At 48.0% G+C, this 27,016-nt stretch overlaps 5 protein-coding genes, 1 long non-coding RNA gene and 2 other non-coding genes across 8 annotated transcripts; 4 read left to right on the forward strand and 4 right to left on the reverse strand.

Moving 5' to 3' along the window:
* Positions 1-288: 288 nt before the first annotated feature.
* On the reverse strand, positions 289-12,712 carry LOC123609518 (histone H3.1t-like). The gene is made up of 2 exons (XM_045500603.1): positions 12,247-12,712; positions 289-3,820 (listed from the first exon to the last, which is right to left on the reverse strand). The coding sequence occupies exons 1-2, from the start codon at positions 12,573-12,575 to the stop codon at positions 3,484-3,486; spliced, it is 666 nt and encodes a 221-aa protein (XP_045356559.1). The 5' UTR covers positions 12,576-12,712; the 3' UTR covers positions 289-3,483.
* On the reverse strand, positions 7,926-8,494 carry LOC123609496 (histone H2B type 1-C/E/F/G/I). The gene has a single exon (XM_045500576.1). The coding sequence runs from the start codon at positions 8,464-8,466 to the stop codon at positions 8,086-8,088; it is 381 nt and encodes a 126-aa protein (XP_045356532.1). The 5' UTR covers positions 8,467-8,494; the 3' UTR covers positions 7,926-8,085.
* Positions 8,789-9,683, forward strand: LOC123609480 (histone H2A type 1-E-like). Its single transcript, XM_045500558.1, has one exon. The coding sequence runs from the start codon at positions 8,789-8,791 to the stop codon at positions 9,173-9,175; it is 387 nt and encodes a 128-aa protein (XP_045356514.1). The 3' UTR covers positions 9,176-9,683.
* Positions 12,713-13,631: 919 nt separating the features above from the next.
* Positions 13,632-14,105, reverse strand: LOC123609474 (histone H2A type 1-E). The gene has a single exon (XM_045500550.1). It carries the CDS (start codon positions 14,088-14,090, stop codon positions 13,698-13,700), a length of 393 nt encoding a protein of 130 aa, XP_045356506.1. The 5' UTR covers positions 14,091-14,105; the 3' UTR covers positions 13,632-13,697.
* A 292-nt stretch (positions 14,106-14,397) lies between these two features.
* LOC123609491 (histone H2B type 1-C/E/F/G/I) lies at positions 14,398-15,740 on the forward strand. The gene has a single exon (XM_045500572.1). It carries the CDS (start codon positions 14,413-14,415, stop codon positions 14,791-14,793), a length of 381 nt encoding a protein of 126 aa, XP_045356528.1. The 5' UTR covers positions 14,398-14,412; the 3' UTR covers positions 14,794-15,740.
* Positions 15,741-17,856: 2,116 nt separating this feature from the next.
* On the reverse strand, positions 17,857-26,833 carry LOC123609544. The gene is made up of 3 exons (XR_006717817.1): positions 26,823-26,833; positions 18,218-18,237; positions 17,857-17,981 (listed from the first exon to the last, which is right to left on the reverse strand). It is a non-coding gene; the product is annotated as an uncharacterized LOC123609544 (long non-coding RNA).
* Positions 21,836-21,907, forward strand: TRNAQ-UUG. The gene has a single exon. It is a non-coding gene; the product is annotated as a tRNA-Gln (tRNA).
* TRNAQ-CUG lies at positions 24,915-24,986 on the forward strand. Its single transcript has one exon. It is a non-coding gene; the product is annotated as a tRNA-Gln (tRNA).
* Positions 26,834-27,016: the final 183 nt, after the last annotated feature.

A 27,016-nucleotide genomic window follows, 5' to 3' on the forward strand; every position in this document is an offset into this window, starting at 1 on the left:
GTTCATAGCCTGATTTAAAGAAACATTCAAAATTTCTTGATATTATCTTTCATAAATCCAGGCCCCAAATTTTGAATAATGAAACTCTGAAGGTATTACTTGTATCTAAACTCCTCTTGTAGTTTCCCACGTAGCCAGGAGGCCACACATATTTTCTCATTTTATGAGAAAAGATGTACTTTGTAACTAGCAATATACAATTGTGAGAACTCTTTTCTTATATATCGTGTAATAGAAAAAAAGAGGGCAAATCAAAAAAAAAAAAAAAACTATACATTCCTAAGTTACCCAGATGAAATATTTTTAATATAAATGTTTAACAATTTTACTTAAGTTGGATAGAACATATTTATATTTATATACAATAACCACACAAAACTACCAACAGACTTTGTTCCTAGATATCAACGCCATGGCAAAAAAAATAACAAATACTTTCCGGGAAATATCAGAAGGCTCCTGGAGGTTTATCAATCTCCGTATTCACAGTATCATACCTAAATAGATCCTATCCTATTCCATAATGATAACACTGATTAATATAATAAATTAACCAGACATTCTCTAGTCATCAACGGATGGTTACTATTTTTCCTTATGCTGTTCTCTACAGGCCCATGCTACAAAATACAGATCTGAAATTGAGTTTTACAGAAGAAGCATCAAAAGAACTTTAATAAATAATTGTACCAGATACCTGTCAGACTCTACCCTGGGACTGATTTAAGATTTTCCAAGCCATATTAGAAGCAGGGTACTTAACCCAAGATCAGCAAAGCAAGAGTTAATTAGTCAGGACTGAATGAACTGACTTGGTTGTGGCTAAAATTCCCTTACTAAAGTCCTCTTATACTTGTAATTGCTGTCTTTTTCAAATGGATTCCTCAAATTTTAAAAAAGTATTCTATTAAAAGAACTCCTGGTAAATTGTCAGGAATCTTAAAAGTATCGACTCTGTTGAAAATAGGATATATATTGATTGGCTCTATCTACAAAACTTCACAGAATAATGGTTGGATTTTATACAAAATGCTAGGAATCCAAGGAATCCAAGGAATGCGGTTATTATAATGTGGTTGGTATAGGCTTAGAACTAATTGATCCTTCTTAAAACAAGTAGGCCTTTCCTTTATCCCCTTTTCAAACCATCATTAAAACAGACCAAGTAAGACAAAAGATAAAATTTAAAATACTTCATCATAAGATGAAGTATCACAGTTGACAAAAAGCCTTGATGTTGGTTCCCTAAACATTTCAAAGTGTATATTTCTCTACTATTTGCAGATATTCAATACTGCTAGAGAAACAAATGTGATGGATGAAACTTCTGTCTGAAGTATAGATAAATACCTAGAAAGTGGAGTGTTTATGTATTAAGGATATAAAGAAGGGGTAAAGGACCAAGAGACATGTAATATTCATGAGGCACTTTTATACTTGAAACACCAGACACTAAATATGCATGAGATACGTGAGGCACTAAATATTCGTGATACACTAAATATATTTGGAACACGTAGTACCTTGATTCAGTCACCCTCTGGTGATGTCCATCCTGGCCCCACATGTCCTTTGCCTAAGATACACAAATCAAGCACATGCCCATTAGGCAGGTGAACTAGTCAGCAACAGCTGTGACCAGGAATAACCGTCTGTCTTCCATAGACTAGCTCCCTGTCATTGGCCCCGGGGTGCCTTCCATTTGAGGAACTCCTTGTCCCAACTTGGGCTGTAGTCTTCAAGAAGAAAGGCTGTATGTGGCAGAGAGAAAGGTAACTAAATACATGACCAATGATTCAGCTGCTGTGGTCCATCTATCTCCTCATGCCCTCACCCAAGCCTTAACTTACCACACGTGTTTCCCCCTGTCTCAGGCTATGTACTCAAATGTATTAAAAACAAACAAAACACACACACACACACACACACACACACACACACACAAGCGTCCCCAGCATTTAAATTTGGTCTGAGTCTTTCTGGGCCACAGGACAGCTTGTCTGGTGGTGTATTTTGAGGCCAGCAAGGCATAAACCCAGAATGAGTACAAATGAACAACTATACATTGTAAGAATAATCAAGAGAATACCTCCATTGGGTGGGGGATGGGCGAGATGGGTGATGGGCATTAAGGAGGACACTTGTTGGGATGAGCACTGGGTGTTACATGTAAGTAATGAAACACGAAATTCTACTCCGTAAATAAATAAATAAGTAACTACATAGAATATCTCCGACATTTGCAAAGTTGTTTGGAAAAAAACATACACCACAGTATTATGCACGGCTCCCTAAGAGACTATAGTATCTCCTGTTAATGCGTCTGGATCTCTACTGGAATGTGGTTGTTCAAGAAAAGTTGCTCGCACCCGGAGGTCACAAAATGAGATGCAATTAGTGGCGGAACGTAAATGATCAGTGCTTCACACAGCTCTGTGTGGCAGGCAGGATTCAAGCACTTGTCATTAGCAACTCAGTCCTCAAAATAATCCTTTGAGTGAGGTCTCCTCCTCTTCCTCCTCCTCCGCTTCCTCCTCCTAACCGTGTAGGTGAAAAAACTGAGGCCCAGGAAAGAGTTAGAACTGAACCTGCTCTCACAACCAAGTGACGCTTCTATAACGACTCTGTTTAGACGTTTCACCACCTCGCATCACTTCAGTAAGCAAAGTTATACAACAGGACATTTACGTCTTAACTTCCACAACATTTTGTTTGTTTTACATGCTTAAGAGATTCGTCTTTATGTCCAAAGTTCACGTGGGCCCACTCGCTGGTGCCAAAGCTGACATTTTCCCACGAGTTAAAAGTACATTTCCCATGTGTTACATCCACCATTTGTACGTCATAAATTAACGCTGAACGAGCGCCGATTAGGATCCTTGCCCTTAAAACATAAAAACACATTTAGCGTTAACTTTTAAAAGCGGTCTACTCTTCGTGGGAAGTAAGTGATGGCGAACAATAGGACATTAGTGGCCGCTCCAGACTTAGACACCACTGACCTCATTGACAGGTGACATTTAGAGGGGGCGGAGCCCTCAATTACAAACTTAAAAATAGATTGCCACCTTTCTTAGAATAAAACTTCCCTTAACTTTAAGTCTGAAAACTTTTTCAACTCTGCCAAGCAGACTCTGCAGGACATCTGGCAAGGGGCCGATCACAGGAGGGGGTCTCCCCAGCAGGCCCACAGTTAAGCCTCAAAAAGGAAGTTGTGTCCACCGCAGGCCTCAGAAGCCTCTTCACAAGACCTGCTTCCTCGAGAGAATTCGCAGCTAACAAGACCCCAAGCCAGGCGAAAAGGTTCGCTGTTGTAGGTTTGCAACAGGAGAGGGAGCGACCCGTGCGGGACGCGGACCAGCGAGCGTCAAACTAGCGTCACGGCTCCTCTGTGAGAGTGGGGGGAGCCCTGAAGAGGGCTTTTTGCTTGTAGACAGGGCAGGACGGGGGTGCGCAGAGCCCCGGAAGCCGGGAACCTGGAGCTCAGCCCCCGAAGCCGTAGAGGGTGCGGCCCTGGCGCTTGAGCGCGTACACCACGTCCATGGCCGTGACCGTCTTGCGCTTGGCGTGCTCCGTGTAGGTGACGGCGTCCCGGATCACGTTCTCCAGGAACACCTTGAGCACCCCGCGGGTCTCCTCGTAGATGAGGCCGGAGATGCGCTTGACGCCGCCGCGCCGGGCCAGCCGCCGGATGGCGGGCTTGGTGATGCCCTGGATGTTGTCGCGCAGCACCTTGCGGTGGCGCTTGGCGCCCCCCTTGCCCAGGCCCTTCCCGCCCTTGCCGCGACCAGACATGCCGACAAGAAGACTCCACAAAGCCCTGTCACGTCCCCAGAGCTGCGGGCTTTTATATATCCGCTGGCGGACCGAACTGAGAACCTAAGGAAGCCGCGAAGTGCCACCCAGTGAGGGAGGGAAGTCTGACCAAAAAAAAAAAAAAAAAAAAAAAAAAAAAGCCTTCGGTTTCCTTGTGCTGTTTTGTTCTATACCTAGTACCTTTTGTGACCACGTGTTAAAACTTTAAAAATTGCTTTTGAATGATATGAAAAATGCAAAAAAAAAAAAAAAAAAAAAAAAGGGCAAGCAATAAACTAGCAAGCTCTTACCCCAGGATACAGAGAGCACTTAGGACTACTGGCTACTTTGATATTTTGGTGAACAGATATATGCACATATTTTTTTCAAAGAAAGTTTACACAGTGCCGTGCATAGGGATTGTGGAACTTCTTTATGCTGATTATATTTTTAGTCAATTTCCTCTCTCTAAAGAGAAAAAAGGTGTTTTTAATATCCACGTGGTATTCTCCCTTAAGAATTCTCTATAGTACACTTCAACCAATTCTCTAGGAAATCCTTAATAAACCAGATGTTGAAAAGAATTCTTTTCCCCACTGATCGATGTGTCACTTTTAACAGTCACTCATACTTGGAACTGTGGGGGCAAGGGCAGGCCACTAAGATGGGCCAGTTTGGCGTGAAGGTTATTAAATTCAGCAAATTCAGGAAAAGCGTTTTACCTCCTCCACAACTAAATAAAAAGAAATTGCATAGAGGACCTGCTCCAGGAGGCGAGCTTTCACAGTCGATAACTATATTATGAACTACGTATAGAAGATGGGCAGGGACCCGGCAAGGCCTGTTTGATCAGAGTCCTCTCTATGCCCCACTGAGTGGCCCGGCAGACATTGGTTAACCAAACTCTTCAGAAGTGCATTCCTTCCCTTTGAAGTCCCAGACCCCTGCCCCCTCCTTAGTTCAGCCTGACATATGCCCCATTTTGCTGGACTGTCTTTGAAATGCCATGTCTGTGCGGATTCCCTGTACATACACTATTATATTTGATTTTCTCCTGTTAATCTGTTTCATGTCAATTTGATTCTTAGCCTAGCTAGAAGGACCTAGAAACGGACAGGATATTCTCCCTCCCTGACAGAACTATTACCAAAAAGTCTATTCTGTTCTATATTTTAATCGGTTTCTTTTGCCAAAGGAAATCTATTTTCACTTGGAACTTTGGAAAAGTTACATGACTGAAGGTGAAAAAAGTGATTGTTTTTATATCTGTGTAATATTCCATCATAAGCAGTTTCTATGATACATTTTAAACAAATGTTCTAGTACTTAACATAATGTGCTTTTTTTTTTTTTTCAATTTTAAAGGAGATTTATACATAAATCTGAGGATAACCTAGAGGTGAAATGCTTTGTCAGAAAGGATGTAGACTTTGTGGTATTTGATTAATATTACTACACTTTCCACAAAATTCTTATCACATTCACCTGTGCCAGCGATAACTGTTGTGCATGTGAGTTTACCATCACTGATAAAACGCCAAAGCGACATAGTTTGAGGTGGTATATTCTGTTCCCCTGCAAACTACTGGATCTTGTTTCAGCTTTAAAGGAAAAATGAACCCCTTTTGGAAGTTTTCACATCACTGCATTGCACTTATTAACTGGGGCAGAAAAATGGACATCTTTAAAAGAAAGAGCTCGTCATTTTGTACATTGTAGGAACTGGAAATGTTCCCTTTATTCCTTTCATGGTTCATTGGCTGGTCCACTAGTTGAAAAGACATAAAACAGATTAACGGGGGAAAAACCAAATTTGATTTCATAAGTACAGAAGCCCTGTAAAAAATAAGAGACTCCAAGGCAGTCAGGCAGTCGAGGCTGAGTCCCCCTCCCTGGCTGAGGGATGGGATGGGGACCTGGGGCTGCAAAGGGGAGGAGGGCCAATCACAGGAAGATAAGAGCCGCTGTTTGGTTAATCAGATGTTTGCCCGGCTTCCCAACATCTTTCCACATTAAACGTTCTGTCAGGTAATAGCTCTCCCTCTGTTATCAACCCCTTATCGAAATTCTTTAAGGCAGTTAAGGGAGGGGCAAAAGTTTTTCTTGGCCTGTCAGGTTGTTGATTGGCTTTAGTTCTTGTGCCAAATAGTCCACTTGTCAAAGGGGCATTTTGAGACTTGTTCTGAACCAGGTCACTGTGACATTGCTGGGCTTAGAACGGGACCTGGCTCCTAGTGTCGGGGCAATAAATATTTGCTGAATGAAATGTAGGAAATAGAGAATTCTCAGTCCTCTTTGGATCTCTGGCTAAGAATTAAACCAACATGAGACAGACCAACGGGGAAAAAAAGGGTCCAAATCTTACTGAATTTTTCCATGCTACACGAGAGCCTTCACGAGAGCAGGACGTCTCAAAGTGACTCTCGCAGGGGAACCTCCATACCTTTTAGAAAAAAGATGAATTTGTGAGGAATTGACAAGACACAGGGCTTTGGGCTTGGGGTAGTCAATTGAAGAAATAATAAGGTTTTTTCAAATGGCCTTTTGGCCCCCAATTCCCTGTCTCCGGTGACAAGAAGGCCTCCCTTCCCCTGGGTGCAGGGAGGGCACCTTTCCCTGGGGAGGCTCTTCTCCCGCCTCAGGGTCAAAGGGCGGAGCGGGGTGGGGGGAGGGGGGTCCGAGCGACCTTCCAGCTTTTTAGTTTCTCAAACTCTTTCAAGCTCAAGATATTAATATATGCCAAGGGCCAAGGTGCCGTATTCGGGGGCAGCGAGTCTGGAACCCGATCGGAATGAGCGTGGCGAGCCTCTCCTCCTCCCAAGTCCCCTTTCTGAGCCCCCTTTCTTGAGCACTGACGTTGCTCCAGCTAAAAGCTGGACGTCAGCCTGTGCTCCGCCACCTTCTGTCAGTCCGTCCGTGTGCAGCGAGGCCTGACCTTTCTGCTTCCTTTTCCCCGTCCGCCCTCCTCTTCTGACTGCTGCCTCCTTAGTCCCGACCTCACCCCTGGCTGGTATTTCCATCGTTTTGACCCGGATCTCACTCCCTTTCAGTCTGTTCTCACCTAGGCCACCGGGAAAATGATTCAGAATCCTACAGCTTGCAACATTTTCAATTTCTGCAGTCTGGATTCTCCCAGTAGATAAACATTATTAGTTCTTGACAAGGTGTGCAGGGCTTCACAGTCTCTAAGGTTTTCTGCCCCCCTTCGGCTGGCCTTTGCACCTTCATCTCCAGGCATCCCAGCCTCCAGCCACTCTCGAGTAGCTTCCAGTCTCTAAGGGTGTGCTAGGTGCTTAGACCAACCTGCCTGGAGCAGGCTTCCCTCCCCGCTACAGGGTCTTACCCACCCAGCAGGCTCCACTTCGCTCACTTCCCAGCTTATCTGCACAGTCCGCATGTTCTTGTGTTTCCTCTGGAGATGCTGGGACTTTCTCATTGCAGGAATGTGTCTTAGCACCTACTAGGCACTGGAGACCAATTTGCTGCATACATGGAGGAGTGAAGAACGGTGTACTTGATACAAATAAAAAGACTGAGTTAGTTACTGGGAATATTAAAGAGAATTAAAGAGGCGGAGAAGGAAAAGAAAGAAACTTCTCCAAGTCTTCATCTAGCCTGATGGGAAAGGGCTCAGATTTTTCAGACTGTATTTGTTACACCTTTACTGAAAGCCCTTTAATAATGCTTATACTTTTACGAGGGGGCGGGGGGGGGGGGGCCACGGTATGGACGCCTTCGTGGGGTAAACTGACAGAGGTGACCAGGTGAGGAACTAGAAAATAGAATAGTCTGAACTACGCTGTCTGGTGACATTAAGTCACCAAGTTTTCAATCAGCACTGCTGTCCTGACATTAACATTACCTCCCAACTATAAAGCCATATCAACGAAGACCCACACCCCATGATCCTGTCTTATCCCTCTTGCCCCGGAGAAAACTAGCGTAGGTCTACGCACAGATTAAGTCGAAGCCAGAAATCACTGTTCCACATAGTTCACCACAGGAACCTCTGAATAGTACTGCAGCCCAATTTACAGAGCCGAGGTGATAACTTCTTTGACTTTTTCATAGTACACAAAATTTCATACTTTTATGCTAAAATGCTCGATGGAAATCCTGCTAACAAAAATGTTTCTCACAAATTATTTACTTCTAAGAGATACAACGCCCAATTCTACATTAAACAAAGCTAACAGCGAACAAGCTCTTTTTTAAGAAAGCGTGGATGGCTCTAAAAAGAGCCTTTGGGGCAAGGGTCTGGAGAATCCGGTCTTTCTGGGAAAAGCGAATTTACTTGGAGCTGGTGTACTTGGTGACGGCCTTGGTGCCCTCGGACACGGCGTGCTTGGCCAACTCCCCGGGCAGCAGCAGGCGCACGGCCGTCTGGATCTCCCGGGACGTGATGGTCGAACGCTTGTTGTAATGCGCCAGGCGCGACGCCTCGCCCGCGATGCGCTCGAAGATGTCGTTCACGAACGAGTTCATGATGCCCATGGCCTTGGACGAGATGCCGGTGTCGGGGTGCACCTGCTTCAGCACCTTGTACACGTACACCGAGTAGCTCTCCTTGCGGCTGCGCTTGCGCTTCTTGCCGTCCTTCTTCTGCGCCTTGGTCACCGCCTTCTTCGAGCCCTTCTTCGGGGCCGGGGCCGACTTGGCTGGCTCAGGCATGGTCGGGACGACACCGGACGCGCTCACAAAAAACGAAACTGTACGGCGGGTAAGACGCAGCTTGTACGGTTTATATAGAAACCCTTATGCAAATAAGGTGTAAGTTACAGTCCTGGGTCTGATTGGTGGCTAGTCAACTTGACGTCAGCAGTTAGTTCTGCCCAATCGCAACGCGAGACTCCCAAAGCTTCATTCTCATTGGATGAAATAAAGCCACCAGCTTAGCCAATGCAAAGTCTTCTTTTTCGCGCTCAATAGGGTTATAAAAAGTGCTGGCCTGGTGTCGGCTGTGTCGGGTACACTCTGTGCACCTGGTGTCATCATGTCGGGACGCGGAAAGCAGGGCGGCAAGGCTCGCGCCAAGGCCAAGACGCGCTCGTCGCGGGCCGGGCTGCAGTTCCCGGTGGGCCGCGTGCACCGCCTGCTCCGCAAGGGCAACTACGCCGAGCGGGTGGGGGCCGGCGCGCCGGTGTACCTGGCGGCCGTGCTGGAGTACCTGACGGCCGAGATCCTGGAGCTGGCGGGCAACGCGGCCCGCGACAACAAGAAGACGCGCATCATCCCGCGCCACCTGCAGCTGGCCATCCGCAACGACGAGGAGCTCAACAAGCTGCTGGGCCGCGTCACCATCGCGCAGGGCGGCGTCCTGCCCAACATCCAGGCCGTGCTGCTGCCCAAGAAGACCGAGAGCCACCACAAGGCCAAGTGAGAATGAAGCTTGGAGACCATTGAAAAGCAAAAGGCTCTTTTCAGAGCCACTTCTATAGTCCTAAAAAGGTGACACGACTTGTTTCTTCTCACGTTATTCTTTTGTTCAGGACGATTGAAGTGCAATTTCTAGTGGGGCTTTAGCTTCCTGTTCACATTTAAGAATTGGTATTGTAGTGGTATTGCAGTCTGCCCCCAGGTTACCACACTGGCCTATTACTCTGAACTAAATACACTTGGGAAACCTCCACTGTGTAAAGACACTAAGACTCCTGCTGTTTCTGAAAGCTGGGTCACCAGAAACAGGAACTCTAGAGACTCGGGAGCTGCAGTTTCTACTAGTCTGCTTTTGTTCAACTTGTTCAGTCCAGGATCTCAAACGTGTTTTCTGTATTTTGCCAAATCCTCAGGTTTTTGTCTAAAAAGTAAAAACTTCTGCCTTGGTCATTGATTTGGGGTCGGAAACTTCAGTGGGCCTCTGCATGTAATAAAACGCACTTTTTTGTTATTCTAGTTCTTAAACCTGGTTAGGAGTGGGTACAATGAAGGGAGAAGAATTTTTTCCCTTTCCTACAGTGTTTAGAATACTTTGCTAACAAGTTAGCATTTGTGAACTAAGTAGACTAATTCCAAAGTCATTTATTTGAATGTACAAGGACATTAAGTTGATTCAAGGTGACTACCTATGTCAGTATCTGAAAGTTTGTTGTAGGTGACAATTTTAGTATCAAGGTAACTTTGGGCAGGTTGCAGGAGTGGTTTCCATATATGGTACACAAAACCACTAGGGTGTCAGGAAGATGGTAATTTTGAATTAAAAATTTGCCTTTAAAGAATAATTTGGTTTTAATGATCTGTTTACTAAAAGTATTCAAATAGTTTATAGTATTATAATTATTCATGTATATGAGTATATACATATATTACCACATGGCCAAACATGTCGATGTCCAACATAGCGGTACAATCTTGGTCGTAACAAGGATGGCACTGAATGCTAAGAACTGGAGTCCAAGTTTTCATGATGGAGACCCAGTTTGAAAGAATAGAAACGCTTCTGAAAAGCCAAAGGCCCTTTTGAGAATAGTGAGTTCAAAGATCCTGGTCCGTTGTCCATATTTCTACACAGGCAAAGCAAGATCCCCATATACTAGTCCTTGGAAAAGACTGGAATATTTATGCTACTTCCTAGTTTTGCAATCTCAAGAAATGGATGCACAAAGACTATTTTTTTCTGTGGCCTCATTTATTAAATTGTAATGTACTTATCCTTTCCACGAATTTCCGTTTCATATTCAGGTACTATAAGGACACAACAATAAGACCCTGCCTGTCCAAAGGAAACTCATTCTAATGGGATAAAACCCAAAAGTAAATAATCAAAACACAAGATAGCAAGAGAAGCACAGGACTTTGGGAGGACTAAGACGGAAGGATAAAGGAGAGGGAACATCTCATCTGAAGGTTGGAGGAAACGGAATTAGAGGAAAGGGTGGGGATCTCAGCAGAGAATGAGCAGCACCAGATTCATGGCTTGTGATATTTCAGGCAATGACACGAAGTTCGATACTGGCCACAGAGCAGATTGCAAGAGACAGGAAGAAGCCAGAAGGGATCTGTAGGCCACTGGCTTGGTTTTAAAGACTTTTATATACTGATGACTCCCAAACCTTACTTTTTATGTACTAATGACTCCCAAACCTTTATGTCCATCTCAGACTTACCTCCTGAGTTGAGACGTACATATTCACGTCTCACGTACATTCTGAAATTCTTGCAGATCTCTAGGAAAGTGAAAATGCACACCCCAGACTGATCAGACCGTCCCTCCTCCTTCAGTGAGCCTTAGAAGATGGCATCACATTCGACACGTTAGCAGGAGCCAAAATGATCTGGGGTCACTGAGCATGCATTTTTGCGTGCCATTCCTATAGCAAAACTCAATTCCTCTTATGGGGTGATGAAAGCACACCTTGAAGGCCCAGAAAGAGCTGAGGTAGGTCACAAGATAATCAGTTTAGCACATGGAGTGGTTTCAGAGACTTGGAGTATCCATTTTAGACCCACAGATCTAAAAATGACCAGGTCCACACAACTAGAACGACTCACTGCCCCTGAATAAGTCTTCATATAATCAGAACGGAAAGACTAACTTGGAGAATTGTACTTATTGCAAACTCTGCCCAACCAGCAAGAGTATTGATCAGGGTGGACAGGGCCTTTCTTAATAGCTGTTTCCCAGCCCAGGGGTAAGGAAAGCTTCACTTACACTCAATACCAATCTGTTTTGGATCGGCACAGCTGTGTGTGTGTGTGTGTCTGTGTGTGTGTAGGGGAGGGTAAATTGGGAGGGTGGGAGGGCACTGCTTTCCTCCAAATATACCTTCCCTTCCAGAGGAAGGCAGATTACGGAGAGGATATTTATAATACATTGTTTTGCTGGTAGAGGCTAGTAGGGCATTTTTAATTGGTAAAATACTGGCATTATCTTAAAACTCTGGATGTGGAAATCACAGGCACTAGTTAACCATGAACCCACTCACCTGAAGGCAATTAACACAATCAAGATGGGTGATTTTAAGTTAGCAGTTGTGACCTTGGAACCCAGCTTCAAGAGTACAAAGTAAGTTAGAAATTTCTTCCCACCTGCCTCAAAGTTGAAAAGGGACAGGGAGAACAAGGGAGAACATGTGCGGGTAGCTTCCTTGTGTTTACATCAAGGTGTCTACCGAGAAAAGGGGTTAATGAACCCCAGACCAGAGTGGTTAAACAGGACTAAAAGTATAAATCGGAGCGCAAGCAGGCCAATAGCTAAGTGCACTTGTGAGGGACCTTACTAACTTCCTAAAACACTGTAAAGCACCCGGAAATGGTCGTTATCCACCGGTGAAACCAACCCATCAATAACCGTTACAGGGAAACAGTCCTTTTCAGCGTACATGTGGTGGCTCTGAAAAGAGCCTTTGGGAAGGAGTGACACACCTTGTGGCTCAGGCCCGCTCCCCACGGATGCGGCGCGCCAGCTGGATGTCCTTGGGCATGATGGTGACGCGCTTGGCGTGGATGGCGCACAGGTTGGTGTCCTCGAAGAGCCCCACCAGGTAGGCCTCGCACGCCTCCTGCAGCGCCATCACGGCCGAGCTCTGGAAGCGCAGGTCGGTCTTGAAGTCCTGCGCGATCTCGCGCACCAGCCGCTGGAACGGCAGCTTGCGGATCAGCAGCTCGGTGGACTTCTGGTAGCGGCGGATCTCGCGCAGGGCCACCGTGCCGGGCCGGTAGCGGTGCGGCTTCTTGACGCCGCCGGTGGCCGGCGCGCTCTTGCGGGCCGCCTTGGTGGCCAGCTGCTTGCGCGGGGCCTTGCCGCCCGTCGACTTGCGCGCCGTCTGCTTCGTGCGAGCCATGGCTTGGACGTTGGGTGCCAGTAAGAAAAGGAAGCCGGTTCCGTCTTATTTATAGTGAGAGTCAGAAGCTGATTGGACAAAAGGGGACCAGCCGGTAACCGGATTGGTTAAAGACTCGAAACTTTTATGGAGCGCCGAGTGTGCTGATGGTCTTGTCCACGACCTCAATATGTATTTTGTCCGCTTTATATTAGCGATTTCCCGTAGAAAGAAATGCAAGCTACATAAGAAACATATTTTCACATTATATCCACATTAGAACAAAATAAAAAAACAAACTATTTTAAATATTTTGTTTAACCTAGTATTTCCAAAATCATTTCAACATGTAACCAGCAACTGTTAGATATTTTACATTCCTTTCTCCAAACTCTGCGGAATCTCAGTGTGCATTTTACACGTACAGCACTTCTTCAGACTAGCCACACGTCCCGTGATCACTAGACACTGGCTACCATTCTGAACAGCTCAATTCTATACCATCTCCCCTCAGTTTTTTATACTTTTTACATTTTGGGATTTGTTATTTTTCAACAAGGAAATTCTAACTTGCATGCAAGCAATCCACAGACTAGAAACTTCATAGGGAAACATTGTTCCACGAACTTCTCATTTTCAGAGAATACAAACCAATTCCATTGCAGCATACTTTATTTTTCTAACTTGGAAATTCAAAATTACGATACCTGTCTTGTTTTACTAACGGGGGAGGAGAGACTGGCTTTGCAAAGGACATGAAGCATGGTGTATAATTTAGCAGAATTACTCATATTCCTGTCTTAAGGATTATCTACTTCCCCACCACCAGTAACCTATGGTGGGTCTACCCATCTGCATGTACATCCAGAAATTCTCACTCGAAAGTGGCAAGTCCATACGATAGGTTCTTTGCATGACATGAAAAGTTAGAGGACGGTGATTTGAAAATTTTAAGACTAGGAAGTCGAACTTTTTACTCAATTGCTTTTGCTTAATACATTAAGTTGCGAGATTGATGACGTTTCAGAATTACCAGGAACAAAAGGTACTTCGTGTACAGTTCTTCACAGGAAACTGTAGGTGGCTCTTAAAAGAGCCTTTGGTTCATGCGGGAGAGGCGTTGTAGCAAGTTAATCCAGGATTCTATTTCCCCTTGGCCTTGTGGTGGCTCTCGGTCTTCTTGGGCAGCAGCACGGCCTGGATGTTGGGCAGGACGCCGCCCTGCGCGATGGTGACGCGGCCCAGCAGCTTGTTGAGCTCCTCGTCGTTGCGGATGGCCAGCTGCAGGTGGCGCGGGATGATGCGCGTCTTCTTGTTGTCGCGGGCCGCGTTGCCCGCCAGCTCCAGGATCTCGGCCGTCAGGTACTCCAGCACGGCCGCCAGGTACACCGGCGCGCCGGCCCCCACCCGCTCGGCGTAGTTGCCCTTGCGGAGCAGGCGGTGCACGCGGCCCACCGGGAACTGCAGCCCGGCCCGCGACGAGCGCGTCTTGGCCTTGGCGCGAGCCTTACCGCCCTGCTTCCCGCGTCCAGACATGACCACCTAAACACTCCAGAGACACTTGGCGAAACGAACGCACAACCAGCACTTTTTATAGCCCTGATTGGGCGCGAAAAAGAAGGCTTTGCATTGGCTAAGCTTGTGGCTTTATTTTCTCCAACGAGAATGCAGTTTTGGGAGTGTCGCGTTGTGATTGGGCAGAGCTAACTACTGACGTCATGTTGACTAGCCACCAATCAGACCCAGGACTGTAACTTACACCTTATTTGCATAAGGGTTTCTATATAAACCGGACAAGCTGCGTCTTACCCGCCGTACAGTTTCGTTTTTTGTGAGCGCGTCCGGTGTCGTCCCGACCATGCCTGAGCCAGCCAAGTCGGCCCCGGCCCCGAAGAAGGGCTCGAAGAAGGCGGTGACCAAGGCGCAGAAGAAGGACGGCAAGAAGCGCAAGCGCAGCCGCAAGGAGAGCTACTCGGTGTACGTGTACAAGGTGCTGAAGCAGGTGCACCCCGACACCGGCATCTCGTCCAAGGCCATGGGCATCATGAACTCGTTCGTCAACGACATCTTCGAGCGCATCGCGGGCGAGGCGTCGCGCCTGGCGCATTACAACAAGCGCTCGACCATCACGTCCCGGGAGATCCAGACGGCCGTGCGCCTGCTGCTGCCCGGGGAGCTGGCCAAGCACGCCGTGTCCGAGGGCACCAAGGCCGTCACCAAGTACACCAGCTCCAAGTAGACTTGTCAAGTAAGCGTCCTGTTAACCAATCCCAAAGGCTCTTTTCAGAGCCACTTAAACTTGCTGAGGAAGAGCTGGTGCACTGTTGTTAGGGAAACGGGTGTTGTTCTGGGTAGGTGGCAGCGTCCCCGATCACGTTTTCCAGGGACACCTTAAGCACCTTTCGGGTCTTCTCCTCCAGGAGGCTGGAGGTGGGTTTGACGCTGCCATGTTGACTGGGTGACGGGCTTGGTGGTGCCCTGGACGTGACTGCAGTGTTGTGGTGGCGCTTAGCACCACCCTTCCCTGTGCGTTCCCGCGCTTGCCATGTCTACACCTGATTGTGGCCGTATAAGCGGAAACCCCAAGGACAAAAGTCACAACCTGGAGCACTGAAGGGAAAGGAGAGTGGAGTGAGGCCAGCCTTTTGCTTGAACTCTGCGGACCAAGTGGAAACTAGAGGAACACAGGCGGGAAAGCCTCACAATTTATCCCACTTCCTCGTTCCAAAGGTGGAGGAGGGGGAGGTGGGTGCTCAAGCTTACGTTGAGTCTCCGAGGTCGTCTTGGGCGGAGGTAAGGCAGTCTTCGTGGTGCCCTCGCAGGGACTAGAGCCCTAAGGGCTCAGCTTTAGATATTTAAAGCAAGAAAAGGAGATGAGTCCGTGAATGGGGGCCTCCACGTGCTATGCGCCATTCTGCACATGTGGGCACAAGGTACAGCGAAGTTCTTGGGCTCCCTGGGTAGGAGCGGAAACTCCGGGCTCTCGCTCCAGCTCCCCCCCTTGCCCGGCTCCGAGTACTGAGCTGCAGGATGGACACACCGCCAGCAGATGCACGGCGTCCAATATGGCAGGTGCAGTGCTCAGCGCGTGTTAACTCCTCAGAGCAGCTCTGTGAAGTGGGCACGGTCACCTCCCTTTCTCAAGTAAAGCAAAACAACTCACTTACCCAAGGCCACACAGCCAAATAATAATAATAATAATAATAATAATAATAATAATAACGTGAATGGAATTTAAGCTGCCAAATTTGAGTCCTCGCTTTTGGTAGGATTGGCTGCCTCTTTTAGGGCATAATCCCTGCCCTGATGAGAAAGGAAAGGAAAGTGTCAATGAAGGCCTTTGCTTTTATCATCCTTCTACAGTAACCCCTCATTTCTTCAGATTTATTGGGCATTAACTGTGTTCCTAGCACCATGCTGGGCTCTTGGCCCCATCGGGCCAGTTCTTGCTGTGTCTTGCAGCAAATTGCATAAGGTACAGATCTTCACGTCTTCCCTCTGTAAAATGGGAATAACTCGGAGATGACAATGAGAGGTCTAAAGGAAGGTTGCAGCTCTTAGTCACGCAATGTTCCTTTGTCTTCTTGCCGGTATCTTTGTCTGTGTTAGAGTCACGTGGAATAACCAATGTGAAAACACATTATGGCAGTAGTAAAGCATTTTGCTACCGGAAAGCCAGTAAATCAATTGCACTCAGGCCAGTTGCTACTTATGGTCCCCCGCCACCCTGTTGCATTAAGGTAGTAATGCATTAAAGTAATAAAGTAAAGTAATGAAGTAAAAATTACTTCAGTAATTTTTATCTATTCCTCTTTCCAGTTTCTGAAAGAAATCTCTGTAGTAGTAGACCAACGCAAAGTGACAAATAAAAGTCTTCTGTGTCCACCTCCTTGCGAGTAGTCTTGTGACTTTGCTAGGATAAAAAGATGCCAAAGCAGATTTTAAAATGCTTTCTTGCCGCTACCAAAACCCCACTGTATTTCCCAATCCTTCCAACCAGTTAAACTAACATTTTATTTCGCCTTTAATACTCACTACAAGCCAATCATTGTATATTGGGTTAGAAATGGAAATTCCTGAGTAAGACTCCATGATCTTAATTCTCAGTCACCACTGGGGGCCCTGAAAATTGGTAATCCTTTCATGGAAGAAAATTTGACAATCTCTTTCAAAACAATGCATCTATTTTTACACCCAGAAACCACCTCTGGGATTGTATTATTCGTGAAAATGTGCAAAACGACATATATGTACAGAGTTTTTCAGCAGCCCAGTTTATAGTACAAGAGACTAGAAGCAATCTGAGTGATCAAAAACAAAGCGATAAGTTACAGTGCATTATTCTGATGGTAAAAACAAATAAAATGCTCTTTTTCATAATAACAGTAGCTAATATGTATTGCTTACCACGTGCCAGACGAGGTCCTAAAAGATTCCTCACATAAATTCCATCCTTTAATCTTTATAATAACCTTATGAGTGAAATTACTACTATGCCTGTTTTATAGATTATAAAGTGGGGATTCAGAGAGGTTGAGTAAATGGCCTGAGGTTGCACAGCCAATAAGTAATGCAAACATACTTTTTAAAGGATCTAGCTTCAGAATCCACATTTGTAACCACTGGGTACTGTTAGGCTTCTCCAGGTATCGATATGTGATGGTCTCCGTTACTGGCTAGTGCAAAAAGTAAGGCACAGGATAGCGTGCAGAGAATTTTGTATACGTACGTTTGTATGATTGTAAAATGCCTCTAGAAGGATACTAGATAAACTGCCAACGATTCAGGGAGGATCTTTTCAACTGTAACCCTTTTATGCTCTTCGAATTTTAAATCAGGCATGCACTGCCCATAAATGAATGAATGAACGAACAAATAAATAAATCTAAGAATCCCTCTGCTCAAATACAGATAAAACACACATAATAAATGCCTTGGCAGAGATGTGTATGGAAAACCCAAGCAGCACAGGACAGGTGATATTACCGGTAGGGGTGGGGATCATGCAAAACAACATTCTAGGCAGAAGACGTAGGAAAGTGGGTATCACATTCAAGGAATCAGTAATCGTTGGTGGGACTAAAGTCTACAAGGGGAGGCAGAAGGGAGCAGTTCATGGCCCCGAGCCATTAGTCTGATGGAATGTTATACCAAAGGCTTCATTCCGTACTCCGCGCAGGCTTCTGAAAATGGCAGGCCTTTGGGATAAAGCAACTAATACGAATTGTGAAGAGCTTATCAAGTAAGATTCTGAAATATGCAAAATTCTACACGCCAATATAACTAGATGGTTATTTAAGTGAAGCAGGCTCTCAAATTACTTATTAAATTAGTCCAGCATTCATAGGATCTCTTTGCTCCACGAGCATGAAGGAGAAAAAGAAAGTATCACTATTTTGGAACTAGTAGAAGAAACTCAAGGGGCGCCTGGGTGGCGCAGTCGGTTAAGCGTCCGACTTCAGCCAGGTCACGATCTCGCAGTCCGTGAGTTCGAGCCCCGCATCGGGCTCTGGGCTGATGGCTCAGAGCCTGGAGCCTGTTTCCGATTCTGTGTCTCCCTCTCTCTCTGCCCCTCCCCCGTTCATGCTCTGTCTCTCTCTGTCCCAAAAATAAATAAACGTTGAAAAAAAAAAATTAAAAAAAAAAAGAAAAAAAAAAGAAACTCAGAAGAATTTATGACCGGCTTAAAGGAAAGATTTCATATACAACATTGTTGCGTCTGTAGCCTATGATCAAAGAAGCCAATGGATGAGAAGTGCCCGCTTCGGAGATAAATGCTGGAAGGCTGTGCAACAATGTCTCGTGTTCCGAGGTCCTAGGAGACCCCCTTACAAATCTAATGACACTCCTCTGTGTTTATCACCTGCAAACAAACTGCTGGGTAGCAGCTTTGAACACTGGCACAGAACTCCTTATGGGACGCAGTACGGTGTGCAGACAGGGCCTCACTGGGCAGGCTTGACTTTATATTCTACGTGAAGAAATAGAAAAGAAGTTGAAGAGGGTTTTATTTCATACGAGAGAAGTGGGCCTTATCTTCTGCCATCCAGGAGGTCCTTCTTTCTAATTGGCCATTGCCAGGAGGAAGAGAATTCTTCGGTTTTTATTTTTTGGTGTTTAGTATAGAAACAGTCCCCATCTTCTTTCGTGCAAGTTTTTTTCTAAATCGGTTTCCTTTAACCTCACATTTTCCTACAAGAACTTCCGCTTCAGTCTGTCGCAGCTCACGTTGACAAGACATAAGACAGCGAAAGAGCAGACCTAGGCCGGCCGACTAGTGACTGTGTCCCCGACGTGGCCGCAGAAAGAAGTTCCTGCTCCAACCTCAGACCACGCCTCCTCCCCTTGAGTAACTTATGTTTTCTAAGAAAACAGGCTGCCGATTGATGCATTCTTCCGAAGTCTCAGGTGGGAGGAAGGGGAGTGTGAGAGGCGTGGAAAATGTGAGTAGAAGAGGGAGGGCTTCTCTCAGGTAGGGGCTGGAGGCAGGAGCCCTCAACCCTGCCCAGGCTTAGAATGACCTGGGAGCATTTTACCCCTCCCCAAACCAATTAATCAGAGTCTCTGGGGATGGTGTTTGGTGCTAGGTATTTATATAGCACAGCAAGGCTGACAGCCAATGGTTAATAGGTGACCAGTGAGAAATGTTCTGTATACACTGAGGCCAAACATGTTAGAGAGCCTCAGACACAGTGTTTCTTACACTTCAGGTGCATCAGAATCTCCTGGAAGACTTGTTCAAACACAGATTGCTGAGCCCCACCCCCAGAGTTTCTGATTCAGTGGGTCTGTGACCACCAGGCCCAACATTTGCATTTTTAACAAGTTCCAGGTGATGCTGATAATTGCTGATCTGGGACCACGTTTTGGCAGCCAATCGGCTGAGGCCACGACCCTTCCCCAGCCAATCGGCTAAGGCCATGATCCCTATAAAACCTTTGTGCTTTTAAAACCCGCTCTCTCGGGTATCTCACAGCTGCGTTCGTGCAAGTAGGGGATTGAGCTCGAGCTAGCTCGAATAAAGCCTCTTTGCTTTTGCATCGGACTCGGCTCCCTGGTGGTCTTTGGGGATCACGAATGCTGGGCATAACAGGAGCTGTGACAAAGGTCCGAACAGCCCGTGGAGCTTCAGGCCACGTGTGTAACAGGAAAATTATTAAGCATCGTGCACTAGGGGAGTAAGAAAGGTATACGCATTATTGCAAATCCCAATTATAAGTCAGACAAATCATCGGAGAGCCAGTAATTTGACCTCTGTGTGATCCAATCAGCCAGCGTAAAGAAAATTAATCTAATCATAAAATAAGAGCGTTCTCTTATATGGAAGCCACTAGTCTGGCATTGGAGAAACACTGGGAAAAGAAGGTTGCGGAAGTTACTGTGTAAGTGGCACATGGAGGGGAGGAGCGAGCCAGACAAATAAATTAGCTAATTAATTAAATCTGTTCTACGTCAGCTCCTGGCTAAGTAGTTTGTATAAAATAAAGCAAGGAAGTGGCTAGGGAGTTGGGAGTCACAACTTTTTTTTTCAAAAATTTTTCAATGTTTGTCTCTCTGAGAGAAAGCGAGAGTGAGCAAGGGAGGGGCAGAGAGTCAGGACCTGAGGCAGGTTCCTCACTAACAGCGCTGACAGCGGAGAGCCCGACGCCACAAACCGTGAGATCGTGACCTGAGTCAAGGTCAAACGCTCCACTGACGGAGCCACCCAGGAGCACGACGTGAAGGAGGGTAGGCGGACAGGGATGGTGGACATCACTGACGTCAAGCGGAGAGAGAAACACCATCTAGGGGAAGCTACTCCAGGGGGAAGGGACCTGTGCAAAGTACCCAAGTCAGCTCCCTGCTTAGCACCTTCTGGAACAGCCAGAGAGGCTGGTGTGAGCACAGCAAAGGGAGCCATGGGGGGAGAAGTTTTGAGGTTCCCACGTCTGCCTCTTCCTCGTAGTGCAACTTACTTCCTGCATAGAACCTCACAAACCCGAAGGTTCTCTAGGCAGCTGTTGAAAATTAGCGCCGCAAAATGAGAGCCGATGGCCTCACGTGCGCTAGGATCTGGATCCAGGGCAGCGAAGGGTATTCTTGTAAAACTCTCCCTAAAGAGGTGACTTCTAACAGAGGAATCCCGTTCTCCACCATACCCCCAGCACCAGGCAGACTCTGGAACGACGCTGCGTGAGTGATGACCCACAAATGTCTTTTTTCCGCTTCATATAACAATACATGGCCCTTAGAGGGCGTCTTTGGGGGGGGGGGGTTCTTCTTAGCCTTAATCATCTACTTCATATTTTTAACTTTTCAAATTCCATCCCACTCTTGCAGACCCCAGGGCCAACAATTTTGGAAACAATCATCATGTTGGGAGGCCTATCGCAAGTTCTTAAATAGGCCCATAAGAAAACACGAACGCTGATGTTCATTAACATATTACTTATGGTGACGACAAATTGAGGACGATCCTACCGGGCAATACTGAGGGAGTACACAGGGAAAATTCCTGTTTCTAGAAGTTTCTCTGGTTACCGTGACTGCTTAGGAAGCCAGCCCAAAATCTGGTCCCATAAGAAACATTTCGTTATATTCGTGGATTCTGTGGTCAGGATGTGCTCCAAGATGTCTGGAGCCTCAGGTGGAAGTTCACCGACTTGGGGTGACTCTCGGCCTAGCTGCGGAGGGCGACAATCACCTGGCGGCATCTTTATTCCCACGCCTGTGCGTTGACACTGTGGGCCAGACCACTGACACGGGGTCCGGGCTACTTAACAGTACGGCGGCCTCACAGCGGTCAGACTTCTCCTGTGGTGACTTAGGATTCCAACCGGGAGCCTCCCAACACCCCCGACCAGAAACTGACTTCCCACGTCAGAATTAACCTCAAAACGCTAACGAAGTCCGACAGCGTCCTGCCAGATGTCCAGGAGACGATTCACTATGGACAGACGGGTGCAAAGGTGGGAGCAGGAATTTCAGTTAGAAAAGGCGCCTGAAAACCGGATGAAGGGCATAGAAGGTGGTGCCACCAACGCCGCGCAGCCCTAAGGACCAGTCTTTGTAGAAGACTGTCCTGAGTAGGTCAGGCCTTCGGCCTCCATTCGTGCCCCCAGCCATGGAGACAGCCAAAGCACTCACACATTTCCAAAATGTGCCTGCAGGGGGCGGTACAGCTTTACTGGGGGGGGGGGGAAGGAGGAGGAGGAAAAAAATGAAAACCTGGGGATTAGGATGCTGCGCCTCAGTGATGAATATTTATCACAAGGGATACCTGCTAAGCAACGGCACCCGCCGGCCCCATGGTGTAATGGTTAGCACTCTGGACTTTGAATCCAGCGATCCGAGTTCAAATCTCGGTGGGACCTTCCTGGCTTCTCTTTGCCAATTTCTTTTTTTTTTTTTTTTTTTCTATTTTTCTTCCCGTGATCTCTCTTAAAACGACCCTCTCCCCCTGTAAGGCAGCCCATACGAAGCCCTAACGACCAATAATATTACCGGAAGCCAGAGCCCGCCCGCGCCAGCGAGACCCCGCGGAGAAACGCGCACAACAAGAAGCAGTCTCCAATCCTGTAAACTGCTCCCAGATCCAGATTGGGGGGGGGGGGGGGGGCGGGACTCGTGTCTCCCACGTGTGCCCTTGGCTGGATTCCTACAGAGGAGGTTGTGCACACAGAAGAACTTCCGTTTTACGAGGAATGGCCAGGTTACTGTGAGACTGGAAAAGGGGTCTGAGCTGAGAAGTGATCAATACCCGGTCTGAGCGGGTCCGCCCTCCCCGCGCTTGGCCTCCTCCATCGGACGCTCTCACCAAGCCCAGGCCCTCAGAGCGAACGGTCCCCTGCCCGCAGCCCCCAGCCCTTGCAGGCCCCCTCGCCCCACCCCCTCCCCTCGGCGAGCTGCACGCTTCCGAGATGCCTTCTTGCACGTGAGTCGTGCTGCGTGGACGCCCGTGCTGGTCGCTTGCAGAATTCTCGCCGCAGCACGATCGCGACCCTAACCTGCCCGCATCTCCTGCCTCGTCCGCCTGTCACTGTTCCTGCCCCTCGCAGGGTCCCGCGTCAGCTTCTAGTCACCAGCCGGGGTAAAAGTATTTCTGTTCTTTCCGTTCTTCCCCCGTCTCTTCTCGTTTTCTACCCACTCAGTGTCTTCGCCCTCCCCCTCTGCCCTCGTGTTTTCCAAAAACCAACTTGCACCCTGCAGCCCTTCTCCCTGGGGCCGCCGCTGGCTCCCTGGCCCCGGGCGTCAGTGCCTCCTCCGTGTTCCCCTTCTCATCCCGCCTCGGGGTTCCATTCCTCGTGCAAGGAACCCTCCCTCCTGCGCGAGGGGGAGGGGTCAGCCCTGACGCCCGCTCAGCTTTGAGGTCTGGGTCCCACGGGCCCTGGTAGTGGCCGTGCACCCGGACTGACTCACGCATCCCAGAACCCATACCTGGTTCCTTCTCACTCCTTTTCCTTCCATGATCCCGAGTCTACGCCCTCTAAGAAAGAGATTTGCCCCCAGACCGGAGCAGAAGTCTCCCTGGAGATGAGTGTCCACAACGAGCGGTCTTAATGAGGCCACTCCGTGGCTGAAGGGAGGAGGAGGGGGTCGGACCACCGTTTCTCGCCGGTTTGGGGCAAGAACTCACTTCAGGGAAAAAAGGCCCCTTTCCCTGCATTCCTGCCCAGCCCCCGAGGCCCGCCTCCGGAGCGCACTAATCGTGCGTTCGCTGAAGACTTCGGAGTGGGCACGGGAAGCGGCCTTGGGCTGAGGGTGCTCCGATCTCGTCTCCGAGGGCGCAGGACGGAGACGTAGGCTCCCGGACGGTGCCCTTGCTGGGCGCCCGCTCAGGTCACACCCGGGCTCTCAGCCGGCTCACCTGCCGGCGGAGGGAAACCCCCAGGAGGCGCCCTGCAGGAGCACAGACGTGCTGATAAACGGGGAGCCGCTGCTGCTCAAGTCAGGGGCCCTCCCTGAACCTCCCAAGGTCAAGGACATTGGGATTCTTTTTTTCCTTTGGAAACCGTGATTGAACCAGTGTGTTCACCTCTGGCTGCCTTCGTGGAGGAACGAGAAATGTCGGGGCTTTCCCGGCGCAGGGCTAAAGGTGTTCTTTGGCGGGACCTTTTCCTCATCTGCGCCAGGTCTTGGCGGACTGAAGGACCCGCGGAGGATTTGCCCCCTCCGTCCCGAGGAGTTCCTACCCACTCTGCGCGAATACGACCTGCACCTGTTCTAGGCTTCTGGAAAATTCCCAGCCCCGCTTTCCAGAAAGAACCACCCTGCAAAACTCGCTCTGCAAGGGGACCCCGCAAGAAGCCCGGTGTTTACAGGGAGAACGGCGCGTTGCGGGGTTCGGTCCTCCGGGGTTGGGGGGTTGGGGGGCGGCCTGGTTTCGCGGCGCTTTGTTGCGCTTTGCCGTCTGTGTCCACCAGGGGGCGCGCCGTCCTCGCATCGCTTCGCCGCAGAAGCCTTTAATCTGGGGAGGCGGCCCGGCCCGGCGGCCCCGCGCCCACGGGCTCCGGGTCCTGAAATCCCGGGGGGCAGCCCGGCCGGGCTGTCCCGCGCCCACAGGCTCCGCATCCTGGGAAAGCACCCAGAGCGCGCACGCAGCCAACGAAAGGGCGGCGGCGGGCGGGAGGCCCCCGTGTCGCTGCAGCAGGTGCCAGGTCCGTACGCTACTCCGCTGTGTCCAGGGCGCGCCCCACGACACGCATTCCCCGAGTCACGTGCGTTCGATGGCCTCCCACACCCGCTTTCCGTCGGGGAGAGGACTGGAGGGCGCGGGGCTGGTGCCGGAGTCGCAGGGACCTCCCTCCCGCCACCGGACCCCACACACACAGATGCTCCAGGGTCGCAGGGACCCTCCTCCCTCCCCGTCCCCAGTCCACCCCCCCAACACACACACACAGGTGCCCCAGGGCCGCAGGGACCCACCTCCTGTCCCGTCCCCGGTCCCCCGCGCAAGTGCAGGGCCCGCAGAAGGAAATCAGCCTTGATAAGCAAGCGGAGTGAAGGACCGCAGGCCTCGGCCTCAGGTGTCCCCACCTCCCAGGGCGCGTGTGAGCCTCACGTGAGGTAACAATACAAACACCTGTCACAAAACCTGAACCTCGGTGACGGCTCGGCCCGGGTCACGACCTCACCTGTGCTCCTATTTAGGGGCCCGGAGCACCCCGTTCCGGAACCGCTTGGGGGGAATACGCAGGTAAAAGGGGGGGGGGAGGGTTCCTGACGTTTGGAAGCCGGTGTTTTCCAGTTAAGACCCTGGGGTAGGAGATGTGAACGTCCACGACTCCATCCCGGAGGAGGAAAAGTCACCTGTGCTTATAGAGCAGGGGACTTGGGCAAGAAGAACTATGTCACCAAATTAGGGGGCAGGGTGGCTAGGTGGGCCCCATGGTGTAATGGTCAGCACTCTGGACTCTGAATCCAGCGATCCGAGTTCAAATCTCGGTGGGACCTTAGGGTTTCCTTTTCAATTTGATCCCCACCTTTCTATGAACTACTGTTCGTTTTACTATCTTTTCCAAACCGTTTCTATTCCGCTCTGTTCCATTCCATTTCATCCGCAGACACGTGACTGTAAGAGGGGGGAGAGGGAAGGGAAGGAAGCCCCATCAGTTTCATGAAGTTCCAGTATAATATTATTTTTCATATCCTGTACTTATGAAAAAGTAGGTTTAATGTTTGGTTGCATGCTATTACGTTTAATGGCTGCTCAAACAAGAAGAAAAACATTTAAAGTAGAGAGACTTACACACCTGAAATAACTAAAAATCATACCTCAATTTTTATATGATTTTGTTTTAGACTAGGATAATTGGGTCATTAACCACAGCCTTTAAGCACAAAAATGCAATATATTGGGATAAAATTCTGTGGCAGATATAGAACAGAAATATTTTTAAAAGAATTCATGAGCACTTTCAACTTAAAAGCATGCCATATTTTTTGAATTGAGGTATAAATAATATAGAACATCATATTAGTTTCAGGTTTGTTTTAGATCTCACATATAAATGAGATCATAAGGTATTTGTCTTTCTCTGGCTTACTTATTTCACCAAGTATATTTTTAGAAAATCCTAGATCGTTAAAGCTTTTAGTTTCCAATGAACAGTATTCAATCATTGATTGGATTCTTTCTTAATTTTACCATATGCTAGAAGTTACATTCTTGGGAGTGATTTAAGTTTATGAGGAAATATTTTAGAAGAGCGCTGGAAAACAACGTGTGAAAGCACAAAAATACAGAATTAAAATTGCTTGAAACTGTTCTTGGTTCAAACAATGAAGTCATAGACCAAAGCAGCCCTTTTACATCGTCTCTGACTGGTTCATTGCTAATTTTCAGGTGGATTTCCCCTTCTGTTTACGTACATTTGAGTTAAGGTGTTTTATTATGATTTCGTAAACTTTTATTGAAGAGTATTGTTTTAAACCTTCGTCGCTTAAATATCCAATAGTTTCCAAGGAAGTTTTTTTCTGAGTTGTCTTATTAATTGCAACTACGTATTTTATTAATTTATATTTTGTATCTAAGTCACGAGTCTATCTGGAACTTGATTTTTAACATGGTTGAGAGTAAACGTCCATCTTTGTTTTCTTCCATAGGTCAAGTTAGTTACACCATCACAATTTATTTTAAAATCACCTTCACTTGCTGGATGGAAATATTAGCTTTGTTGCATGTTAATTGCCTTGTCTCCATTTTTAAATGTATCTATTTCCCTCTCGGAATACTTCTGACAATGCTAAAAATTTTCTGTTTAGAGTTTCTTTTCATACATTTTAATTCCCTTAAGCATTCTTCCCTTGGGTTATTGAAATTTCCAGGTACGGGGGAATGGGAAGATAAAGGGGAGGGGTGCTGGAGATTCCAATAATGTTTCATTTTTAATTTCCAGCTTCTGGTAAAGAGCTGAGGGCTAAGTCGCTTCATCAGCCTGGAGAGAAGCCTCGGGAGCTGGGTCCCAAGTCCTGTGGGTCTCTGCCTCATTACCTACCTCAGGGCAAAGACACCGGTGCCCTTGAACACAACAGGGTCTCCTTGGCGAGCCTGGCAGGCTTTGAAGGGATGCAGAAAATAACGACGGCGGTCGTCAAAGTCTGGAGCATCTGTCTGAGGGCGTCTGGCATGATACAGCTCACGGTCTGCACGAATCGGGCCCAGGGCTCCGTCTCCGGGGACACGATCTGCACCCCAAGGGCAGTCTGACCCTGTTTTCCTCTGCTCCACTATTCCCTGTTCCTTCGTCTGATTCCCCCCACTCTTCTCTGGCTGCTTGCAAAATAAACCAGAGCGTCGTCTGCGCTCTTTCTGAGATGCCTGGAAAACTGCATCGACGGTCTGACAGCGCCCTGTCCTTCAGCAGGACCGCACCTACCTCGCCCGGTAGCAGCAAGAGACTTACAAACTGGGTGGCAGCTCCACATCCTGGGATCACACGAGGGTGGGTGTAATTCGCGTGAATCACAGGATCTCCGTGGGG

Source organism: Leopardus geoffroyi, chromosome B2, assembly GCF_018350155.1.
Source record: "Leopardus geoffroyi isolate Oge1 chromosome B2, O.geoffroyi_Oge1_pat1.0, whole genome shotgun sequence".
Taxonomy (NCBI): Eukaryota; Metazoa; Chordata; class Mammalia; order Carnivora; family Felidae; genus Leopardus; species Leopardus geoffroyi.